This window comes from Alexandromys fortis, unplaced genomic scaffold (genome assembly GCF_014885135.2).
Source record: "Alexandromys fortis isolate MF-2015 unplaced genomic scaffold, M_Fortis_MF-2015_v1.1 scaffold_22, whole genome shotgun sequence".
Lineage (NCBI taxonomy): Eukaryota > Metazoa > Chordata > Mammalia > Rodentia > Cricetidae > Alexandromys > Alexandromys fortis.
In genome coordinates this window covers 11,333,527-11,358,581 of record NW_026067900.1, presented here as the reverse complement: position 1 = coordinate 11,358,581, position 25,055 = coordinate 11,333,527, and the positions used below count along the sequence as shown (strand labels likewise).

Genomic DNA, 25,055 nt, shown 5'->3' with positions numbered 1-25,055 from the left:
TGGGAGCTTGTCTTCTTGGCAGAACTGGCCTTTGGGTTAAGAAAAGCCCATACCTCAACTTCTGACAATGAAACAGGATTGTCTTGTCCTGCCAAGACAGGGTAGGATAGTTCTAAGAAAGTTCCTTGCCTTTAATAATGGTATGTCAGTTATGTTAGGCCTTAGCCAAAGTTGGTTGACTCAACATTGCAAACGAGACTTTGGATGATTGCCTAGGTAGTCAGTTGTCTCTGTCAATTGTTGCACATTTTGGATATATCTCGTTTGTTAAGTAATATTTATTCCCTTCTCAGATCTTTGACGGAGTTGAAGATTATATAATTGTAGTTACTCTCTACACTATTTAGACTCCTTGAGATAGAATGTTTAGCAAAACTTTTGATTCTCAATAGTTTGTTATATTTATTATTTGTTATTATTGTATATAGTTGTATTTGGTTTAGTTCTGTCTTATTTAGACAAAAAGGGGAGATGTAGGGATAAGTCCCGCCCCTTAGAGGGCGTGTTCGCCTCGGGCTAATGTTTGCCTATAAATTTGGCGAGCATGCTCCCAGACACTGCTTCTGCTTTTCTGGTCTCTGTGGGAATGGTGGTTCTGTAAGTCTATTCCTCCATTAAAGCTGTCTGCATTCGTTGCAATCTGTCTGCATTACACTCTAGTGCGGGGGGGGGGGGGGGGGGGGGGGGGGGGGGCAGGAGGAGCTGGGTTGGGGGACACTGCTTTATCTCATGGGGTGGCAATCCTTGGTTGTCCACTTGACTACATCTGGACTTAACTAAAACCCAACTGGCTGGACACACCAGTGAGGGATTTTCTTTCTTAAATCATTTGGGGACTGGAGAGATGGCTCAGTGGTTAAGAGCACTGTTCTTGCAGAAGTCCTGAGTTTAAATCCCAGCACCCCATGGTGGCTCACAACCATCTGCAATTCCAGTTCTAGAAGTGCCAACACTTTCCGACTTGATTGGGCACATGGTACACATATATACAGGCAAAACACACATATACATAAAATAAATCTAATTTTTTTTAAAGCTGAATTAAATAATTTGAAGTGGGAAGACCTACTTCTAATATGGATCTTTGGGGTGGAAAGGTCATTTTTAATGTGGGCCACACTTTTTGCTGGCAGCCTATAAAAAGGACACAGAAAAAGGCAGCTCTCTTCTCTTTGCCTGCTTGCTCTTACTCTGGTTAGCAAATCCATTCCTTCACTGACATTAGATCCTATTGCTTTGGGGTTCCAGTACACACTGAAGAGCAGCTGGGATATCCAGCCTCATAGGCTCAATAACTACTGGCTTCTTGGGTCTTCCATTTGTAGACAGCCATTGTTGGGCTAGATGGACCTCAGCTTGTAAGCCAATCTAATCAATCTAAAATACAGATGTATGTATGCATCCTTCTGTAAGTTCTGTCCCTCTAGAGAGCCCTGACTAATACAACCACTGTCACACGGTGTTACATCCACTCCCTAAGTTCCTATACAGTGATAGAGTCGACCAACCTCCAGCCCATCGAACAATGAAAACACGGAACTGGTAATCAAAAATGTTTTAATGATTAATGTTTAGACATTATTAACAGTGTGGGTATATCCAGATGAGCTAAGCACACTTTGACAGCACGCTACTGAATGTTATAGTCTTTGTACTGAAATACGTAAAGACACCTGCAAACTGGTACCTAGGATGAACACACACACAAATACACACATTCTAAATTTGATAAATGTAAACAGATGCTGCAACTCCTTCCAAACAGAAAACCCACAAGACTAATTAGGACCAATTGGCTCCTTATAATATGAATGTGCAAAATTAAAGCATGGTAAACTGGTATTTACACAAATATCAAACCCACAATTAGTTTATACATTGTCAATCATCTGCTGAGATGTGTCGTGAGTGGTTCCATGAATTTCTTTTTTCAATGCAGAAGGTATTCAAAGGCTAAACTTTCAACACTTTAAAAAAATGACACACCTAAGAGTCCCCATCTGTATGACCACTGTCTCAGGTGCACGAGACACGATTTTAAGATAAGCAGTCTGTTACTTTTAAACAAGCGCTTTAAACCAATCTTTAGATGCTAAGCAGAAAAAAAAAAATTACAGACGCTGCCAAGCTTTACACTGAATAAGCAATCATTCCCCAGATGCCCGTTCCTTCATGCTCTAGCTATGTCTTTAATTTTACCTCAAAATACTTAAGGTGCTTCCTGGTCTCGTGGTGAATTAGGCACATTTAAAAAGGAAGTATATGTCAAAATAGCACTACAGAAAAACAATACAAAATTTGGACCCAGGTAATCAGTTCCCCATCGTCGGTCCCTGTGACTGTCCGTAATGTGTACCTAGTCACCCTTCCTGAAAGGTATTTCTCCTCTTTCCAAACGGCGGGAAGGAGAGTGGACTTCTGTCTCCTGCATATAAACACTCAGCACTTCCGAAGTGTAAAGTGGCCTGTTCACCCTCCTATAGTCACCCTGACTCAGGAGGGGGGGTGGGGGGGACCAACAAGAGATATGTAAGTGTCTCAAGACATCTTTGGACCCTTTCCCCACCTCTTTAAACACACTAATAGTGGCACTCAAAATAAAAAAATAAGATCTGTTAAAAAGTTAAACTGACTGTCCCACTAGGCTTGGGCCTGTTGACGAAAAGCCACCATTATAAAACCGAAGGTGCCCATCATATTCTGCATCTCCAGGACACTTGAGTCACACAGCGTACTCTAGCTTCAGAAATCACAGATTTGATTTTTTTTTTCTAAACAGAGCTATTACAAATGAATACAAAGTTGAAACATACCCTAATTAAACTACTAAGCTTTGGGCCCTGCTTTTTTTTTTTTTTAAGTCTTAAGGCATGTGTGTTTTTCTACTGTTAACAACATTGTACAAATTCACATTCACAATCACATGCATGGTCTACGCTTAAAAAAAAAAAGTTTGGGTTACAGTGTTTTAAATTGTGAACCACAATTCAGCACCTATCATGTTAGAACTAATAAGGCAACAGCAGTGTCGTATACTACAATAACACTCCCTTTCCACAGTCTAGCGCAGGGGTCGAGGAGAGCCCAGAAATGTGAGAGGTTGTTTGCCTACTTGTATAATCTGTATACATATTCTAGGGACTTGGAACTGATGAGGAAGGTCCTACGTAAATCACACTACAGTAGGCCAGAATAGTGAGAGCAGCTGTTACGAGCGTCGGGGCACAACTCATACTGTGCTTACAATCACACGCCGTGGTCTGCAGGGTTCGGCTCTGCCCTGTCAATCCTTCCTCTGCTTCCTCTGCTTCGCGCTGCCTTCCAGGGAAGAGAAGCTGTTGCTGTGTCCGTTGATGGCAGCCATGGACCCGTTCTGGTGGCCCTTCAGGTGCTCTTTCGTCCGAGAGGCCCCTTTCTTGCTGTAAGTCTGAAATGGACAAGGCAGGTGAGTGCCGGCTAACCAGGAGAACTGTACCAGGCTGCACCTAACAAGGCCTGCTTTCCTTATCTGATAAATCTTATCAAGTCATTCGTATGCTCAAATAACCATTTTTCTACTGCAATCACACTTCTGTGTTTTTTTTTTTTTTTTAGGTTTAGCTTATAAATTCTCTGACTCCTAGGCCACAAGAGAAACATTTATATAGAATACATTTATATATAAATTTATAAAAACATTTATATATAAACATTTATAACATTTATGTCCATTCTGCTTCGCCTCACGCGATCTAGATGGTGGAGCGACGGGCTGTGACTAAATTGGCTTCTCCCACTGGATAGTAGCTCCATTGCTTGCCATTAAATCTTTTTTCTTATTGCCCCAGCTCCTACCTCAGCTCTCTTGTACTGAGTACTATGCTGCTAGGAGCAACTAAAAAAAGGTCCCATAGTCAGGGACCAGGAATCACCAAGTCACAGACACAGAAGAGAAACAATGGCTGAGCCTCCACGGGGCTGTTCCACACTCCTGGCCTCTACTCAGGACCCATTTCCTTTGCCCTTCTTCCTGACCTCCTGCCCAGGTCAGTGGGGACTGAAGCCACTTGGCACTGGACACAGAAGCAGGAGAATTCTCAGTGTGTGCCAGGTGGTCAGACGCCCCAGAGACAGTCTGTGAACACAAACCTGACCAAACTCAAGCCCCGAACTTGAGCAGTGGGCATGTAGGAAGAGTGGGACAAAATGGCAGCTTTCAATTCCATCAGAGGACTTTGATGGAAATGTCACTTAGCTCTCTAATAAGCAGGGCAGTGGGGCTGAGACTTCTGACTGAAAAATCACCTCTTTATGTCTCTGCACTAGGCCAGAGGGCAGGAAAAAAAAAAAGCACCCCGCTAAACGTGGCATTTCCCACCGAGTCCCAAGATGCCCAAGTCTCAGTATCGAGAGCAAAGTGGGCAGTTCCTCTATCCCTACAAAGGTTCCTGCAGAGCACAGGGCCAGCACCCAGCGGTGGCTCCACACAGCCCTACTGAGAGAAAGGCTGAAGGTCAGGGGTCAGCTCAGGGTGAGATTTACCTGAATATAGAAGTTTGTGAAGAGCGTGATCAGGGAGATCATGTATCCGATCTGGAAATACAACCACCCGAGGGGGAAGTTACACCGCCAGATGAGTCCGCAGCTCGTCTGAATGATTGTCAGCACAAACTGGACCTGCAGGAGCAAGGCCAGCGCTAAGCAGCAGCAGAGAACACACGGGGTTCCAGCCGGGGGACTGGGATCAGAGCACCCAGCCAAGTTTTGGAGCCCAGCATTTGCTGGTCTTCAATAACACCTTTGATCCTAACCCCTGTACATCGGTCTCCCCTCTCTCCTCAAAGCTATTAAAACACCTTTCTCCTGTTTACAGTTCTTTCCTTGCATTTTCTATTTTAGCACTTTACAGTTCACCAAAGGATGCAAATTATGCCATCAAGCCATCTTGAGTCCTTTATGTTTTTTGTGATATAATAATTAAACAAAAAGTTCACCCTCAAAAAAAAAAAAAAACAAAAACCTTTCTCCAAAATTCTGGGACTCAGCATAAAGAGATACCAGAGAGAGGAGTGAGCAGTGTGTTTTAAGTCACTGATTGCATGTGTCACACACGATCTGACTGACACACTTCCTACTTCGGATGTGCTCACTCTGACGTGGTGAAAGCTTCCTGAAAACTTGGCCACAATGCTAGTTCTGTAGCAGACTTCTGATGGGCAACCTTGAAAAACAGGTGGGCGTGTTAAAGGCACGTGACGACTAAAGCACGCCCAGGAGGAGCAACAGGAAGGAGGCCAGCCCGGGGATATCTCAGAAATCCCACCGGCTCTCTCAGTTTCCCTCTATTTCTTCAGGCTAGTCCCCGGAGGAAAAAACGGAGCTAGGCAGACGACACAGAGAGCCCAGCAGGACGTCAAGGCCCAACGTGTTCTTCCACATTCTGTCTGCCAGAGCTGTGACTAGGCATAGCTCCATCTCTGCATCCTTCCTTAGCTCTGCTACCAGAGGAGGCCAGAGAACAATTACCCTTTCTCACAGGTGAGAAAAAGATTAACAAGGACCTCCGAGCAGCTGGCAGAGGTGATAATGAAACACCAAATGCAGAAGGAGCTCAAGCTTCTCAGATTGTTATTTTTAAATTTTGAAAAGTAAAGATTGATTCAGGGGGAATCTAAATTAGATTCATTTGGAACAAAGGAATGTGGCAAGCCTGGGCTGGAGGGCTCAGTTCCTGTCCCTGCAGCCAGCCTTAGCCTCCTGCCTCAATGTGTTCACCTACAAAAGGGAGAGACCATTTACTTAGCATGAGTGCTTGACATCCAGAACAAAACACGCCCGTGTGGAGACATGGTAGCATTACTAATTAGCTCAGGAAGCTTTCACGAGGGGAAGGACGGTGTACCTATGATATACCGACAACTGGCCACAGCTCAAGAAAGAATGGTGCGAAGGATCATAGACCAGACCGTTACTGGCCTGCTTCTGCCAGGGCCCATCACCGCGGGGTGCTCTGCTCCAGGGGGCCAGAGTCATCACCTTGAACCTTAGCCAATAGGCTCACTGTCTAGGAAGCTGCAAGGGCTCTGATCTCAGCTCCCTGAAATTCCTGGCAACACAGATAAGCAGCTCTCATCTTCGTTTTGGAAATGAGAGTGTATACACAGGTACACCTGTGCACACTAAGTGTGCTTATACACACATGAGTAAAAACTAAGACTGACCTGAAGATGGGAGCTCAAGACTCGAGGCATCCCCAGTCCAGAGCAGTCTCCCCGTCCTCTAGAAACAAGAGCATCCCCGAAACCTGCCTATGACAACCTGAACGGCATCAACTGGATTCACTTAAACAACAGTATGGCCTGGAAGAGGACTGTGTCCAGCAGGGAGCCAGTTCTGGGCACAGGGACGAAGTTACTCACCAGCTGCCCCTGAGTGATGTATTTTTTCCACCAGAGGTAGGGACGTATGGAAGGAACAGAGGACAAACCATAGTACGAGTACATGAGGACATGGATGAAGGTGTTGAGTGTCGCACCGAAATAAGCTGCAAGAGCAAGGGGAAGGGTGCGTTAGAGGTCTGTAAGGAAGAGGTGGGGGAAATCCAAGACACTGTTGGAGGTAGAGAACTTCCTCTCGACAGAGGGCAACAAACACCGCAGCTATACGGACTAGTCGGACGTGTAATGAAAAGTCACTTTCCACTTGGGAGGGCCCATGACTACTTGTGCCCCAGACCTGGCACCTGCATGTGTGGCTGGCAGACAGGGAGGCAGACTTCTCCTCCCAGATGCCTACAACGTACCATTCTGAAGACTGGGCAAGGATAAGCAATGGACAGAATGCTCTAAGAAGGCTGTTTCCATTCTTTTGCTGAGGTCTGGAGACTTTGAAGTTATGATTACTCCCCAGGACTACAGTTAGGGTTTTATTAACAGAGAATCTACAGCCAGTTCCTTCAAGATGAAAGATCCATTTTATCACAATTTCCAATTTTTAGTACAATATCATTTTTTTTTTATACTTTCAGCATCAACAGTAAATAATGAACCAAAGCTCCGTGCTCCTTTCAGACACACGGGGTTATATTAGTAGGAGTTTCTACTGGCTGTGACAGAAACTGGTCCTATAGCCTTGCATAGGTCATGTATGCTCTCTAGTTTTCAACGGGCCAGGTGGGGCTAGCTTGTCCTGAGATACCTTGAAATGTAAAATATTCTTCAAATGTAATCAATGGAGGGCTGTCCCTAGCAGACTTCGGGATAGCTTATCCGCAGGTGATGAGGGAGAAACACCAGCTCAAGAGTGTTTGAGCTCAACCCTCCCTTCTGGGTCTCACTCTTCTCCCAAGTCCAAAGGCACTGCATTTAGGAAATCTTTTCTAGTTAGAAACCAAATGGAGCTGTCAGTCTCAGTGGGCAGAGTTCATCAGCAACCATGTTGGGGGGCAGGGAGCGACCCGTGAGCAGATCCAAAGCTTCTCAAATTCCTCCATGGCAGGATTAAAAAAAAAAAAAATCACGTGACTGAGATATCTGCTGGATTCCTAAGCGAAACCTGAAGATGCACTTGACAGCATCAAACCCAACCTTAAAGAACTAGTAAGCTTGAGTGGATGCTATGGAAACCGCCCTGCCAGCCCCACTCAGTAAGAGCGCATGGGGGCTTCCTGATGTGTGGTGGAGCCACGAATGTCTCGCTCACTGACGCATGCACACACCTACTGTACGAGACAGATTCCATCACTTAGCAGGCACACACCTTCCACACTAGACAGAAGGAGGCTTGTGGGAGTTGGTTCTCTCCTTCCACCACATGAGTGGTCTCAGGCCATTAGGCCTGGCAGCAAACACCTTTACCTGCTGAATCAACTTATCTGCCCACCATCCCACAACTTCTTACTTGAACAGATCAAGACACTGGCTGCAAGAGAAAGGTTCTGTGCCCTTCGGCTACATAAACTCATCGAAAGCAACCCAGGTCCTCTTTGCAAAGTCCTTCCTATTTCTGTGTCTTGAAGCCACTGGTTTCCTCAGACAGGTTCAGAACTTCCGGTCTTACTTTAAAGTCTTTGACCCATTTGGGATTGATTTTTGTGTGGAGCAAGAGATCTGTGTGTCCTGTTTCACTGATTTACACTTGGATTTCTGGGTTTTCCATAACCACCTATTGAAGAGGCTTGTCTTTTAATCATTTCAATTTTAAATTAGCATACAGAGTAACAGGTTTCATCGTGGAACCTTCATACATTTCTGTCAATGTGCTTTGTTCTCGTTTGTTCCCTTCCCCCTCCCTTAAGCTCTCTTCCTCCTCTCTCATGATCCTTTTTCTACTTTTGTGACCTACACATCAATACACATACAGATACAATTTTATATTTAGGTTCACGTATGATATACAACATGCGGTATTTCATTTCATTTTGATGTGAGGTAATCTTTTTCTACACGCTGAAGATGTGTCTCTGCCAAGGCGCCTTCTGGGGGGTCTAATACAGCTTTGAATCACCAGCAGCTAGGTTGGAGAGGCTAGGTGGGACCCCCAGGCAGAGACAGGAACTCTGGGAAGGAATCAGCACGGCAGAGATTTGCCAGGCAGACACTGAGTGAGCGAGAGGCACCATGCACCATACTGAGCAGAGGTAACGATCCACATGGCAGAACATAGATGAACAGAATCAGGTTAAGTTTTAAGAGCTAGTTGGGAAGAAGTCTAAGCTAAGGCAAGTCATTCATATTTAACAGCAAATCTCTGTGTCACTATTTGGGAACTGGCAGTCTAAAGAAAGCCCGGCTACATCCAGTCGCCTCCATTTTCCTACAAATGCCATGATTTTTATCTGTATAAAATTTTACTGTGCACCGTATATTTTCATCTGTGTTGGCCACCCAGCCTGGTTCCATTTGTTGGCTCTGGTGAAGAGAGCAGCAGTAACCCTGGATGTGCTTGTATCTCTGTGGTACACTGACTCGGAGTCCTTGGCTAGTTACAGCAGTACAGCAGGATCCTACGGCAGTTTTAGATTCCTTCTCTTGATAATTATTCTGACCAGAGCAAGACAGGCTCTCAAAGCAGTTTCAATTTGCATTTTCCTGATAGCTAAAGGACACTGAGCGCTTTTAAAAAGTATTTATTAGTGAGTCCGGCAGGGAACCCTGATCGTTCTTTGGGAGGGGGACTTGATTGGGGAAGGGAGAGGGAAATGGGAGGCGGTGGCGGGGAAGAGACAGAAATCTTTAATAAATAAATAAATTAATTAAAAAAAGTATTTATTAGGCATTTGCGTTTCCTTTAATGAACTGTGTGTTGAATTCAATGGTCCATTAACTAATGAATGATTTGTGGGGTTTTGGGTTTGTCTTTTCAAAAAAAACAATGATGGTTTCTGCTGACACCTTTGTCAAAGCTTATGTGGTAGCTGTGTGTTTTCTGGTCTTGTAGTCTACTCTTTAGTCTATATGTCCCCTTTTGTGCCAGTACTAAACTGCTCTTGTTACTATGGCTCTGTGGGATAATTTGGGACTGGACCTTGCGATATCTTTAACACTGCTCTTTCTGCTTAGGATTACTAAGTCTACTATATGTTACAAGAAAGTAGAAAGGAGGGAACCAAAAAGGGTTAAAGGGAACATGAGAGGGTAGTGGGAGGAGGGACAAATGAGAAAAAGTATAATGATTTGAAAATGTCACAATGAAACCCTTTACAGTGTAAACAACAACAACAATAATAATAAATAGAAAAAGAAAAAAGCCTGAACACAAATTCAAAAGCTTAACCTGGAAATTCACAGAGACAACATCTTCCCTGAGTGTCTAAGCTTCTGGTCTGTCTCTGTCACATGTCCCCAAACACCCTAGTACTTACAATGGCCGCAGGGAACCCAGTTCATCACAAACCACCAGATGTTCAACATGGTGGCATGGTGGTAGACATGGAGGACTGTTATCTGGTGGTTGTTCTTGCGGAGGATGAAGAAGAAGGTGTCCATGAATTCTATGAGTTTGGAGAAGTAGTACCACCACAGGACACGGATGACCTAAAAGCAAAGGGTTTATGGTTTATAAAATCTCCAGCGCTTTTCTGGGATGTCACCTGCGACATGTCGTACACACGTATACCCAACACAAAAATAAAGCTAGCGAGTCCACTGGCTCCTGGTGCCTTCCTGAGCCTGGGCTCCAGCCACTGTTGGGCGCCTTTAGTGGAAGAACATGCTATCCTGGGAACCCTGAAAACGGCAGCAGGGATTCAAAGGGCTCTGGAACTCTCGCACACGCTTAACAAGAACAGGAAGGTGCACACCTGCAACCCCAGGACTTGGAGGCAGGAGCCAGAGAATTGAGAGGTCAGGATCATCTTTAGCCACGCAGAATTTGAAGCTATAAAAGACCCTATCTCAAAGTGAAACTAAATCCAAACGAAAGCACCAACCGGTATGTCCAGAGGTAACGTAGGCCATGCTGAACTTTTGACTGTCAGCCGAAAACTCCAGTTCTCAGAGTGGAAGCTGGAGTTTATTTTTACTGTCACAACCCAGAGGGCTTATTCTATGTCATTATAAAGTCACTTACAAGAGTGACTTTAAATCTGAACGATCTCTTTCGTGTATGTATGAAACCTGATAAATACAATCTTCTCTTGTCAACTGCTCACAAGAGCCTCTTCTTCAGAGAGGGAGAGGCCTAAGTTCTTCATTCTGTTCAAATCTTCATACCACATGCCCAGCACTTCCTTCTTTCCCTCTTCAAAACGTCAACAGAAATGATCAGGATCGGGAGGGTATGGTCTTCTTCATCTTTTGTGTAAGTTCTTTATTGAAAAACCAAAAACACCCAGACACGCCCACCCACCCCCACCTCTCAAACAGTACCTTCATGTCTGCCTCTCCTGCGGAGTGTGTTCCCTGACAGAAGAAGTTGTATTTGCCTTCCCACACACCTGTCACCAGCTAAAACAGAGAAGAACAAGTCGTTACTGTATCAGGGCCCTGTTCAACTTCATCCATTTGTGAAAAGTTACTTGTGGCTACACTGGCGAGTTCGCTCAAAGTAAAACAGTCATTCTCAGGCTTGCTGCTTCCCCTTCATTCACTCAGGAAGGTTGAAGCGGGAGCCTGAAGTCACTCCCAGGCCGCTGCCTTCACAAACTCCCTCCACCTGGTGCCTCAGCCAGCACAGACCAGTCCAAGATGTCATCCTGTCTCTTTATGCACGTTCCCTAAACCTGGACTCTCCAAACCTGAGGGCACTCTGATGGGAGTGCGCCAGTCACCGGCTATTCAGGGAATGGGGGCACAGCAATTTGTAGTTCTAACAAGTCCATAAATTGCCAGTACCAAGACCACTGGACTGGAGCTACACTTTAAACACTAGGAGCAATGTAGTACATTCTCCTTATTCCTTGCCACTTTCTGTTCTGTTGCTGGGTCATCCTCTATACTCACAGATTAGCTGTCTGCAGACAGCTGTGGCAGCACAGAAGGACCCCAGAACTGGGGTGCAAGCTTCTGCTGGTCCTGCAGTTTTCACTGGCTCCCTTAGAGAGCCTGTCTCCTCACCAGCACATAGTGAGACAAGTGGCCTATGATGAGACCTTAAGATCCGCTCTAGTGGTCGGGATAAAAAGTTTATTTTAATTACTCTCTTTCCACGGTGCCCACCTGCTATGTTCCTAACAGCCATGGGATGCCGTTTGTCTATGAAAACCACAGCTCCAAGTCTGTTTACTTTCTTCTACAGTCTAGAACAATCTTGAGTGTTCCTGATGATCGGCACGCTTTAGGTCTCATCTCAAGCAAGCTCAAGACACACAAGGACCCAGTCACCTGCTAAGTGTGTACCCGCGTCCAGCGCCACCAGCAGCATCCAGGACCCTTGAACTACCCCACCCCTTCAGAATTTAAAACCTACATCACCGGGTCACAAATTCTTGAGACTCTAATGATGTTGCTTCAAAGTACTGTCCCCCAGCAGCAGAGCTGACGCCACCCGGGAACCTTTAACCATCTTGGGCCCTACCTTAGATCTCCTGACTCTGAAATGTATGGGCAGAAAGCCCGATGTGGAGTTTGTGTGTAGGAAGAGAGGCAGGGTCACAGGTTGAAGTGATGATCCTCCTGCCTCCACCTTGAGTGCTGTGATTTTACCAGCTGGCCAGTGTTTGAATAGGTGATTCCGACCACATGAAATCTGGAACAACTGTGGGTGCCATTGAGGCTGCATAGCATGACAACCCTGGGAGCTTTTAAAGAATTATTAATCCCTGGCCTCATCCTGACCATGAAACAGAACCTCAAGGCACCTCTCCTAAAGTTCTCAAGAGAATTAAGTGTGCGGTTGAGACTGTAAGCTGGTGGTCTCGGACTACTGATCTCAGTGAGAGAGTGTTGGAGGGAAGGGGTAACTGAGAGCCAGGATCTAGGGGGCTCAAGGCCCACGGCCCTTGAGACAACAGCCCAGCTGGTGAACATACAGATGCCTACCGCGAGCAGCACGCTTGGATAAGGCTAGGAAGACACATGGTCATACTTCCATTCAATTGGATGTGAGAAATAAATGCCAAGCGTGGTACGCTCGCACGGGTGCTGAGTTTAACGTCTGATGTTTCTTTTAACTTCCCTTCTGCGTTTTCCATTTTGTAACCTTCTCCACATGAAAACAGTCAGAGTTTATAGGTCAAAGAACAGCACAGGACTCTGAATAGCGTCACACAGCGACTGAGCGCTGTGGGCTGGGAAGGTCGGACAGGGATGACTGTGGTTTTTCACCGCCCCAGTGAGGATGGACGAAATTCTCTCTAGAGGTTTTCTGTCCAAATTTTCAATAATTTCTATGCTAGACTTCATAACAGACCACACCCAATACTATTTTTCTCTAGACTGGCACCATGATGTAGCATCCTAGGCGTGGATATATTTTTAATCTTATGTCGTCTTTCAAGGACAGTTAAGTCCGTCACTCACAGACCTTTTAGAACTTCAAAGACTTAAGATACAAAGCAGGGGTGAACAGGGGAACCAGAAAGCAGGGTGAGGAGGTGGGTGTGGTGTCTGCAGGAGACCCAGTTGGAGAGAGCGCCATGTCATCAGAGGGCACTGATTACTGTTCCGCCTTCCATCCCACGACAGAAACGCTAAGTATCTGAGACATGAAAAGGGAGAGCTCCTTGTCAAAATGTCACAGGTAATGAAGTCAAGTTCCCATGAGAATGAATGTGTAAAATAAAAACCGGCTAAAGTGATTATCTTCATTTGCTGTATCTTTTGAAATTTTACCACATTAAAAGCATCACATTTAGCACGGTGTGGGGGCACACACTTTTAATCTCCCCTGGGAGACAGAGGCAGACAGATCTCACTGAGTTTGTGGCCAGCCTGGTCTGTATAAGAAGTTCCACATCAGACAAGGTAAATAGTAGAGCTAGCTCAAAAAAAGACCACAACCCAGAACAACAAAAAAGTCAGATTCTAGACCCTCCCATCACTTTTTCCCAGCATTGGTACCCTGGGCTGGCTGACCATGAATACGACACTTACTCAGGTACCGAGGGCTGCATCTAACTCCCTGTGCAAGGTGGGGTTGCTCTGTAGGAAAAAAGGGTAAACACCTACCCTTTAAATTCTGCAGGTGCCTCTTAGCAAGGAAGGCATGTACCTCGTTTTGATTTTTCTTTCTAGAAAAATCCAGGTGGGACTTTCTTCAATAAGCAACGGAACTGAAAATCCTACTTGCCCCTTGCTAGGGCCTGGGATTAAGAGGAAAATCTCTACATAAAGCGCCTTTGGAGGATAAAGAACTCAAACTCGAGTGTGGCCACTGGGTGGTGAGCTCTGCAAGCATCAGTCAGCTATATCCAGCAGAAGCGGCTTAAGTGGTGGCCACGCTCTTGGCCTGAGGCTACCACTCCTCCCCCTCTCCAGGTCCTTGTGGAGGCCGCTGTGGCTGCGGCGTTCTGTCCACTGAGACCGCCATGATGCTGTACGTCAGCGGTGGAGCAGGAGGGACCAAGAGGAAGGACACGCTGCAAGGACTGCCATCTACCTCGAGCTTCTGAGACTCAAGAGTGACAAAGCAGGCCACAGTGGCCTCTATCTCCACACTCCCTGTACCACTGACTGGTCCAAGGACAACAAAGAGAGCATTACTGGCGTGGCCTTCCCTACGTGGCCAAGATAAAGCCATGTGTGCTTTCTAATAATTAGCCCAGGCGCATGTGAAGAGCTGTAATCAAAACACAGCGAGCAGCTTCCCTCTCCTAGGAGACACATTCAACAGACAATGGAGGTTTTGTGCACCTTTGCACCTGAAGAAAAACGTAGGTGAGCCTCAGTCACAGCGAGGTCCCGGTGATGCAACCAGGGAGCAGATCTTTCATGGCGAGGTCTGCCTTCTAACCACAGATGAAGCATAACCTCGGCACAGTTACTTCCTGGAACGCTACCAGAGCCTCTGAGGAAACAAGGTCGTTTGACGTGCTTGTGTCTAGTTGGAAAAGCTCTTTCCTCACGGCTCTACCACCCCGTTACCCCAGCACCTCAAGATGTTCAGAAGGGCGGTCTAGTGTGGGTGGCTGAGTTATGTGGAGATCATTCCCTGAGCAGAGACAGGGTTCAAGGGCAATGGAAACCGACTCTCGGAACTTGAACACAACAATGTCACAGCCTGAGAGGACTGTTCCTAGGAGCCATTAAGACGGTTCACACATTTGTTTGCTGGGACGTGTGTGCTTCTGCACCTGGCAAAAGTGAGCGTTTTAAGTGAGGAAACAAGAATCAGAAATGACATGGGGACCTCCCTCGGCAGTTCTAGGCCCCTCCGTCTTCTGGTCTGTCTCCGGGTTCCTGACTAGTCTCTCCATGGAGGATGCTGGGGGAAATTAGACCTTTACCTGTATCCAGCCCTCCTTAGCAGAAATCTGATTTATAACCAACCAGAAGCCATTCTGAATCCAAAGGTACCCATTTCCTCTACAGCACAGCAGGTCACTTAGGGTGGTATTATGAATGGAGGCACATTGGTAGGTGGCTTTCAATCAGAAATCTCAGGTCCAGAGCATGAGGAAGCCTGTGAAGAAACTTTCACACCCACGCCCTTCAGAAGTGTTTTTCCTTCTTATGATCATGGACACAGCTGAAGGCACTCCCCTGTTTACGCATAAGGACCATTTGGGCACACTTGACAAATTGTTAGCACAGAGCAAACAGGCTAACCCAAAGCGGGTATGCCTGGCATCTCCTGAGTGCCAACCCCCGCCCTCTTATACTGGAGGTCCTTTTTTTTTTTTTTTTTAACAGTTCATACAGTAAAAAGGGACAGGAATAAGGAGACAGAACATTACATGAGGAAGTCGGGTGCAGAGCCTTTGGGTAGGTACCATGTAAGTCTGATAGGACTCTAGCCAAACGTGTGCTATGTCTGCTTCCGGAACTTGAGAATCTACAACTAAGGTGGAAACAGGAGCTCCTGCCAGTGTCCTCTGCATAGGTTCAAACTCTCCAGCCAACCTAAGGACTTGTAAGGCAGGACGTGATGGTACACCTTTAATCCCAGCACTTGGGAGGCAGAGGCAGGAGGATCTCTGTTATAGGCCAGCCAAGTCTACAAAAAGAGACCCTTTCAAGAAATAAAGAAAGGAAGGAAGAAAGGAGGGAGGGAGGGAAGGAGGGAGGGTTAGCTCTGAGGAGTCTGCAGAATCAGTTCTCAGGCCTCCTCTCTGGCAAAGGCATTCCCTCCCTCCCTCCTGGGTGAGGAAAGAGGAGGAGTTTGGACTGCGATCCCCCTCCTCTCTCTATGTGCAATCCTCCCAGGAGAGCTTTAGCTACACTGAAGGGCACATACTAGCCCCTTTATAATCCCTCAGTAGAGTGTTTCCGAACAAGAAACTTCAGTCGTAAGGGAACAAAATGTCACCAATTTTGGGCAACGATCCAGCAATGTTCAACCTACAATTGTGCACCCCAGGTTAGCTATGAACAGACCCCAACATAAAACCATAAATGTAGTGACAACATTAGATTGTTTTGCACTGGGGGTTGGGGAGCGTGTTAATGATTTCATGGTGTGAACTTTGTAGATGGCAAAGTCTTGTCACAATGTCAAAAGGCTGGGCACACCTAGCAGAGCTTTCTTACAAATACTGGTCTCTCCAGTTGAACCAACTTCTCTACACCCTCCTTAAGAAGGCAGAGAGCAAAAACGCTTTTCAAAGTATTCTGGGAAACAAAATAACTTTCTCTAATCCTGTTTCCCACAATAACGTTCATCTATTTTAGGAAAGCCTGAACCAAAAGAACAAGAAGACAGTTTGGAATATACTTCTAAAGCTACTGCTCTCTGGCCACATCAGAGCCCCAATCAAGGCAGAACTCAGAGGTGCCGAGGGAGGTGCTTAATGGCTCCCAATTACAGAGGACAGAAGGCTGCAGGACCCTGACACACTGCATCCTCCACTTTTCCAACGGAGACCATGATTTTCAAAGCACAGTTCAAAGAAAAGGCAGTATGAGCTCCTGGCCACCTGGTCCAAGACAGAAGCCACCCAGGTTGGATACACAGCTACACGACGCACACCCAACTCTACCAATGTCACCAACCAGGAAAGTTAAGCTTTTTTTTTCCCCTACCCCCTAGCTGTAGTGTGTATTTCATTCTTCCATAATCTTTCAGACACTTGGGGGAAGACACTCATCTCCTACAACCTCAGCAATGCTACTATGGGATGCTTATCTGGGACATTCAACCAACACTTTTGTTTCAAAGTTAAAAAAAAATACATAGGTTAAATCATAACTTCAGAAGCATCACCTCAGAGATGCAGCCAGAGGAGACTTCGTTTTGTTTTGAGATGGGGTTCCATGCGCCTCAGGCCCAGATGTACGGAAGCCCAGCACTGGCCGGGAAATAAAGAATAAGCTTGGATGTTGTGTTAAACCAGGTCTGTCTTCTCAGGAATCATTTTTTTTACATGAAATGTTCTGATGTTGGAAAGATCATTTGAGCACATTTTCCACCAACATACAGTTCTACACACAGCTGCTAGAGAAAAAGACATACTCAAAAAGTAATCGTTTGTAACCTGTAATTTATATCTGATTATTAAATAGGGTAACAATGTGGTACTAGAATGTGGGTTTTCTGTGTTGCTATACAAGGACAGCTTCTGTGGCACAAACAAGCAAAATGAGCAAGGGAATAAAGTAGAGGGAACCTGTTCATTACAGGTGTCTGTGAGTCTGGGCTGGGGTGGAATGAGATGTTGATGGGCGTACCATGAAAGCCCTTCAATTGGGGACAGACACTGAAGAGGTTGGGGGGCAGGGAGGAAGAATCAAGGGGCTGGGGCTGGGGGTTTAGGCAGAGCTGAACAGGACAGCCTGAGCCCAGAGTGTATCTTCCCGAAGAGAAGCAACCCTGGGGTGACCAAAGGCAAAGGCACTGTACGGCTGTGACCCTGCCTCCCTGACAGCGGCTGCTGAGTCCAGGATCAGTGTGTGAAGCACAGGCTGAGCAAGATGAACGTGCCCTTTTAGACTCCATCAAACTACACAATTAGATCCTCTCCGTGCAGGGCGGCGGAGGTCAGAGGCATAATGGGAAAAGAGCAGACACATCAAAACAGCTTCAAGTTAGAACAGAGTGGCTGCCTGAGAGAGACACCTCGTGCAACACTGTAACAAAGGAGCAGAAGTTGCTTTGATAGCTTGCTGCTGCGCTGACAGGGAAATGCAGCTCCAGTTGGTGCAGAAACAGAGAATAAGGGAAAGCCACTTGATATCAGGAAGGCAGGGCTTGTTTTGTTTGTTTGTTTTTTATTGGTTCCTTTCACCTCACAAAAAGCAACTTGAGGGAGGAAGTGTTTATCCTGGCATTCCCCGCTGGTCTGAGCAGCTTGCTCCACTCTGGAAGCAGGGAAGGGAAGGTCATCACTCATCTGCGTCCCTCCCTCCCCACCGCCCCAATTCAGGTCAGGGATGTCGCCATCCACTGTCAGGATGGGTCTCCCCTGCCCCCATGTAAACCTCTTCATAAACACGTGGAAAAGCAGGCTTCATTAATGCCCTAGGCGGTCCCTAAACTAATCAAGCTGACATTTAGAATTTACCACCACGGGGTTCTCACCAGGAACCCTGACATGGATAGCTTGTAAGAGCCGGTTCACAACACTGAGGAAAAAGGCAAATGGTTTCTCTTCTACAGTTTGGAGCATTATTCAGATCTTCACCACTGTCTGGGATGCCAGGTAGTGCAGTGCCTTCGTCAAACCTAAAACACCCAATACTTTCAAACTAATACATTCTACAGCTCAAATACACTCAAACACCAGGAAAATCTGACGTTTTTCCAGGCTACCAGCATTAGGTCAATGAGATAACGGAAAGTACAACCTTTTCTCTCCTTTTAACCCCCCCCCCCACTATACGCATAGACTATAAATATACCTATATGCCTTCGACATTTTGAGCCAGCTTCGCTTTCAAAACTGATTCAGCCTTTACTTCACCCCTTTCACCGTTTCTGCGGCTCCTCCTCTGTGCCCCCGTCACCCCTTCTTTTCAGACTTCGCTTTCCTTTACCCAGCCATTCCTTCTCCTTGTGCTGATGTGGAACTTGTCAAGGCAGAAAGCTATTTGCTTTAAAAATTCTTTACAGCCGCAAATAGGTCAATAAGCAGGAAGGTAACTAGAGATAAATATGTGCAATGCTGCACCCCACAGGCTTCATGACGTCCTCAGCTTAGTGGCTAAGGTTTCACGGCTGCTCTACTGTGTCTTCTTAGTCAATGGAATACAAACGCTAATTCCAGAAAACAAAAAAAACAAAAACCTGGAACTGAACTGAAATCCCAAGCTTGACCAGGGGCGCACTACAGTCCTATCACTGATGAAGAACTGAACAACAGCAATCACACACAACGATCACGCTGGAGCGATACAAGCACAGGCTTATCCATCACGCATAAGTGATCAGAATATACATTCACAACCTGATTTAATACAGAACAGCTGCCTGTTGTGTGCTGCCCCTCACGTCCTGCCAGCTTAGGAACCAAGGGCGGGCTTTCCCTCTGTGTGTCTCTCACATCTCTTCCCTACACAGGGGCTGAGACAGTGCTCAAGGAACTCCCTCGTCCTCACCACACTGCCAGAGGAAGAGCTGGGCTTTTGATCACAGGGGCTGTCCAGGAGCTCCTCATCAGATGCACAGACCGTCAGCTTATCCAGCAATTTTCTTCTCTTCTTTACTGCAGAGATGTCTGTACACACACAGCTAAGGTGCATATGGCTAAGTTGCTTCAGGTTCTCCAAAATTCAATCACCTTATATTATTAAATTGTTTTTCTAGACCATATTACGTCCAACATTAAAGTCTCTAGAAGGTTCCTTACAGAAATGACTCTATTGTCTTTAATTATGTGAGAAATGTTTGCGCTGGAACCTGCAATCTGCCCAGGACTGGGGCCAGGAGTCACGCCCATGCACGGTCCCTGCCTCCAGGGCTCTAATCTCTATCCCGGAGGCTAAGTTGCCTTGGTTCTGGAATGGCTTAGAGAAAAGAAAAAGCGTTTCTCTGAGTGTTAAACAAACATGAAGCAGTGGTAGCGCTGTTCTCACCCCCTCACACCATCTACACCGTGGGAGAGTGGTGCACACACGAGGGGTCAGCTCTTCCAGCTGTGTCTCTTCCGGGGGTCATGGGAGTGTCTACTAACTCACAGCCCTGCTCAGTGTGAGCCAGGAGGTCACCACCGCAGTTCACCATCTGCCCCATCCTCTTCTCTACAAACCCCTGACGAATAAAAGCCATAATAAGAGAATCCAACGATGTCCATTTTGTGTATAGACAGGAATTCTCTGTCCAAGGGGATTTAGGAATGAGCCTGGAGAACAGAGTCCTGCCCAAGGATGCAAACTCTGCTCACCAATGGAGGTCAGTTTCCCCCTTCCTTCCTGGCTGCACAGCCTGGGCTTACCAATAGAAGACAGTTTCCCCACCCTTCCTTCCTGGCTGCACAGCCTGGGCTTACCAATAGAGAAAAACTTCTCCCTTCCTTCAGGCTGTATTATTATCCCTTGCAAAATAGGGAGAAATAAAATGTTGCATCTGATTATTTGTCTTTGAAGGCAAAACACTTCATTTGAACATGTGTCATGTAAAAGAAATTGTTGGGCCTGAACTCACATGGACCATTAGAATTCTAAATGAGGATCTTACCAAGGCTTTTAGAATCAGCTCATACTGATGGTGTATAGTCATGTAAAAGTACCCTCGTGTTCATGCCGTGCCACGTACAAGAATATGCACAGCAAAACTTCAAAAACAAAACTTGTGAGATCCAACAAGTTACCAGGTCAGAACAAAGGCTGAACTGCCACAGAATTTACCAGAGTACCACCCACTTCCTTCCTCCTCCACCTCCACATGAGAAACAAGCATTTATTAAACACTTAATACTAAGATGCCCACAGCTCGGCTTTTCACATTTTGTTCACTTTCCAGACGGTATTCTGCACGCATACAAATGTTTTTGGAGGATATTTAGTTTAGTTCCGAATGCCACATGAAACATGAGGAACCAAAGAATCAATAGCAAAGACTTCTACTTTAGGTATTCTAGGCAACATCTGTACCAACAGCTTTTTGTGTGTGTGTGTGTGAGTGTGTGTGTGTGTTAAAGATCAATTTTATAACCTCCTCCAAATGCGTTTATAGACTAGCTGCCCAGTTCTCTCTCCTCACTTAGGGACACAACTGAGAAGAGCAGTTACCAGGACAGCAGAGAGGAAGGAAGCCCTCGTCAGTGACTGACCTACCTCATAGAACATATAGAGAGACAGCAAGGTGAGGCCAATGTTATACACCACGAGAATTCTCCGGCAAGAGAATGGCTGCTTATTCTTCATGTATTTTGGTCCCAGCCACACAACGAGTAAATAAATGACAGAACAGACAAACGTAGGGATGTAATTGTCCAGAAGAAACCATCCTTTTACCCTTGTATCTGAAAAACACGAGAAGAAAACCATTTGGTGATTAGTAAGGTACACATAAGAAAACCCACCCTCAAAGCCTCATGACACTAACGGTCGCATTTAGCCTGCACAATGCAGAATCATAGAGATACACATCAAGCAAGGCAAAAAGCTTTTTGATACAGGTTTAGCATGATTTATTACTTGTGGTTTTGCTAGGTAAAATAGTAAAATAACATGCTTTCAAAACACCTGAAAGAAACTTAAAGCTAAATCATGTTTATTATGTTTACTGAATTAACATGGAGTCAGGTGGGCAGCCTGCACTAAAAAGCCCTTCAGCCCAGTGAGTGCCCAGCATGTGCAGGCCCGAGCTCTCTGCCCCGTAGCCAGGTTAGGGACACTGTGCCAGACAACAAGGCCAGCAGTAGAGGGTCAATGGGTAAAAATAATGAAATGCTATTGGCTCAGCCCTGATCAGACAGGGACGATGTAAGATACTTAGAGCACCCCAGGAACTTGAGACCATGCTGACTCGCGGGGGCTACCCATGTAGAAGAGGACACTCCACTCTTACCCTCTCCCCTAGGCCCACGGACCTGCTACTACTGCCTACGGCCCTGTCCTCTGAAATGCTCGCCTCCCGCATTATTTTTTGCCTTAATCTCACAGGCAGGAGGAAAATGCTCAATAAAACACATGCTCCCTTTGGGGAACTAAGTGCCAGTCTTCCTTCTGGCAGACACTCTGAGCCTTCCCCGCGTGTCTTTCTTTCTTTGGCTCCAGCTAGAGACGCTGCCTCCACATCTTCCCCACCAGTTATGCTTGAGTGGTGGGGGATGGTACTGGCAAGTTCTCAGAAGTCCTGCAGGGAAGTAGCTGCAACAAAGACAATCCCAACGCCTTCTGTTCTCAGCTCTGCCCCTTAGCAGTCTGTTCGGAAAGAGTAAGTTACCACTTCCCAGCTAACGTCTTCTGTGTGTACATCTATCTTATAAACATAATGAATACACATATCTACCTACAAATTTTCCATGTCCGCTTACTTCAAAGTCTAGTCCAGCGCCTGGCTCTTTTGTTTAGTATATTTTTAGCAAGTATCCATCCCCATCTCCCAGGGTACCCATAGCAGCTGGTCCACCCCCCCCCCCGGCCCTAGACGAAGAGTTCCCCAGGACCCAGCTGATCATGGTAGCTCACTGCTCTGCGTGGCGACCAGTTTGGAAATGGGTTGTGGGACAGTTGTGACCACTAAGCTTTGAGATGAAACCCCCTTTCTTCTTCAGCTCATACAATGGACAAATGTCTTCTAGTGTTGGATGTACAGCCTGGAGCTGCTGCAACCATACAGGTAGCCACCCTGAGGACCGAGCTGCTCAGATGCAGGTGGCAAAACGGACAAACACAGAGAACAGGGTTCTTGGTTACTACCCTAGAACTCTTGAAAAGCACAGCAGTTACTCCTCCTTGAAAGTAAGATCATCATTTTTATTGTTATTTCAGACAATTAAAAGTTGGATTTTATCTATCTATCTGTTTGTTTGTTGTTTGCCGAGCAGTGGTGGTGCTTCATCCCAGCATTTAATCCCAGCATTTGGGAGGCAGAGGCAGGAGGATCTCTGTGAGTTCGAGGTCAGCCTGGTCTACAGAGCAAGTTCCAGGACAGGCTCCAAAGCTACACAGAGAAACCCTGTCTCAAAAAAAAAAAAAAAACAAAAAAAAAAAAAACAGAAGTTGGATGTTTTTGTCTCTCATAGCCAAGGTGTCAATGTCTCGACACAGGCTGGTGCAGATGCAACTAACTCTTCTTTGTCTCCCACTGTACAGCTCAGTATGTCTCGGGACTTGTTACTCACTTGTGCTACCCTCAAACACCTAAGTCTCCTGTTTCAGCTTCCTGTGTGCAGGAGTGCAGGCTTGTGCCACCACTCCCAACCTAACTTTCTTTCTTTGTTTGTTTGACCACCCTCTTGCTTAACCTGTTCCTAATGAATGGGAGATGAGCTGATGCCCGGCCTTGACAATTCCACAATGAGCATCCTTCATGTATCTTTGCATAGCTGATCAAGAATCACTGCAGGGTAACAGCTTAGGGTCACTAGTCAGGTGCATTTCACTTGCCAGGGAAGAGGTTGCACCAACTTAGGCTGCCCCCACTCTTACTCTTATTACAGATGGTATCGGACACATTTCACCGCTGACATACCGAGAGGTGAAGCCCTTTGTTGTTTTCTTCTGCGCTTTAAAAATCACGAGTGAAACTGAGAATCTTTTGGTCTGATAAGATGTTCACGAACAGCTTCCTAGTTAGGGCTTCGGGGGAAACGACCGGATTATGAGGCCCCCGACATCACTAATGGATGAATCCATTGCTGGGTTCATTGTTGACTAGATTACTGAGAAGTGCTGAATACTGTAGGCAGTGAGACCTGACGGACAGTATAGGTCAGCAAGGCTTCCCTTTGAAGGGAATCCTATCCTTGGGTCTGCACTTACACCGTCTGCCACGCTCTTCCAACAGTGACAGTCAGCTTGGTCACAGGCCTAAAATGAGAGGTCCAAGACAGACTGGAACCTCTAGAACCAGAAGCCAAAATGACCTTTGCTCCTCTGAGCTGATGTTTTTCAGTTATTCTACCACACTGACAGAAAACATCCAATGCATCTCTGCGAGCCTCTCAAGGGGTTCTTTTCTAAAGACATCATCAACAACACTAAAAGGCTGTGCAGAGCTCGTTTACATAAAAACAATGGAGAATGAAGACCAATAACAAGGGATTTCAAGCATATGACCTGAAGTAAAATGAGTTAGAAACAAAGAAACCAATCCTTAGAGCACTATTGGAGATGTGGAAGAGGACAGGTGACAAGGAGGGGACAAGGGAGGGAACATACACAAACCAAGGACAGTCTGTAGACATGGAAATGTCAAAATGAAGCCCGATACTTTGCAAAATTAACATATTCTAAAATACACATGAAAATTAAATTTTAAAAATGAGAGAAAAAAAATCCTTATGGGCATATTTACATCGTATATAGCTCAACAACAGAGCCCTGGCCCAGCACACATGAAACTGTGGGGTTCAGTCCCAGCACCGTAAGCATATACTTCTATTGGGATGTGGTGCCACACACACAGCCCAGCACTTGGGTAGCGAAGGCAAGAGGATCCCCAGGGGTTCAAGGCCAGTCTGGGTGATACAGCAAGACCCAGATTTTAGAGGAAAGCAGCCCTCAGGACTCTGCAAGGGAGGTAACATCTTATTGTCAGGCTGAGCGCAAGCTTGGAATGCACCGGCCTGGTTTCTTCTAGGGAGTCAAGATTTAAGAAAAGTGTACCACCGTTAATCCCAGGCTATAGGCATGGCAGCCGATGCCAGCTGAGTGATGGCCACAGCAGCTGAGTCTCTGTCCCAAGAGCCAGTGAACAGCATTCAACTTCACAGGCCCCCTTGTTACTGGGGATAAAGCTTGGATCTCATCACAGAAAACATTTTCTAAGATCTCCTCATGCAATATTTACAAGAGGCCATAAAGGGATGGGAGGGAAGCCAAAGATGGTGAGCAAAACCTAAAACCACCTTACCTCGGGGGCCCAGTAATGCCCTGAAATAGGTACTGTGTGATGCATCGAAATGTTCCATTTTAAAACCTATTAGAGAGAAAAGGAGACATTGATCAGTGTCTACTCAAAATACTTCTTCTATGCATTTTCCTAAAAGAACAAGAACAAGCCAGTCTCCAAGGTGCAGAAGGAAAGGTTGAATTCTCTCCACCAAAAACAAAACTGTTAACTCCTCCATGCAACCCATGTGCTAAGTCTAATTTGATAATCAGAACGATGACGCATCCTGTGAATTCACCTTGAAAACCAAGTCCCAGTTTCTGCAACTTCTTTTCTCAGTTCCATAAAAACCATCCCTGTGATGCTGAACCTTGGTGTAAAAGGATGGGCGGGGCTGAAAGGAGGCAGACATCCATCCCCACAAGGAAATGACGCTCAAGGACAGGAGCAGAAGAGGAGTATCCTTGCTTGTCACTATATGTACACAACATTGTATATAATATAATATATGCAATATAATTTAAAATATTCGTATTGTATTT

The 25,055-nt window shown here is 46.0% G+C and overlaps 1 protein-coding gene across 3 annotated transcripts in view; it reads right to left on the bottom strand.

The window, feature by feature from the left end:
- Positions 1–2,832: 2,832 nt before the first annotated feature.
- Elovl5 (ELOVL fatty acid elongase 5) overlaps positions 2,833–25,055 on the bottom strand; it is a 64,602-nt gene continuing 42,379 nt past the window's right edge. For all 3 annotated transcript variants that reach the window (XM_050124688.1, XM_050124670.1, XM_050124678.1), the window contains exons 2-8: positions 24,535–24,600; positions 20,787–20,974; positions 10,848–10,925; positions 9,842–10,013; positions 6,399–6,523; positions 4,522–4,656; positions 2,833–3,427 (exon numbers count right to left, since the gene is read on the bottom strand). In XM_050124688.1, coding sequence (XP_049980645.1) covers positions 3,284–3,427; positions 4,522–4,656; positions 6,399–6,523; positions 9,842–10,013; positions 10,848–10,925; positions 20,787–20,974; positions 24,535–24,592 — 900 coding nt within the window. In that variant the 5' untranslated portion in view covers positions 24,593–24,600 and the 3' untranslated portion in view covers positions 2,833–3,283. The remainder of the gene's footprint in view (positions 3,428–4,521; positions 4,657–6,398; positions 6,524–9,841; positions 10,014–10,847; positions 10,926–20,786; positions 20,975–24,534; positions 24,601–25,055) is intronic.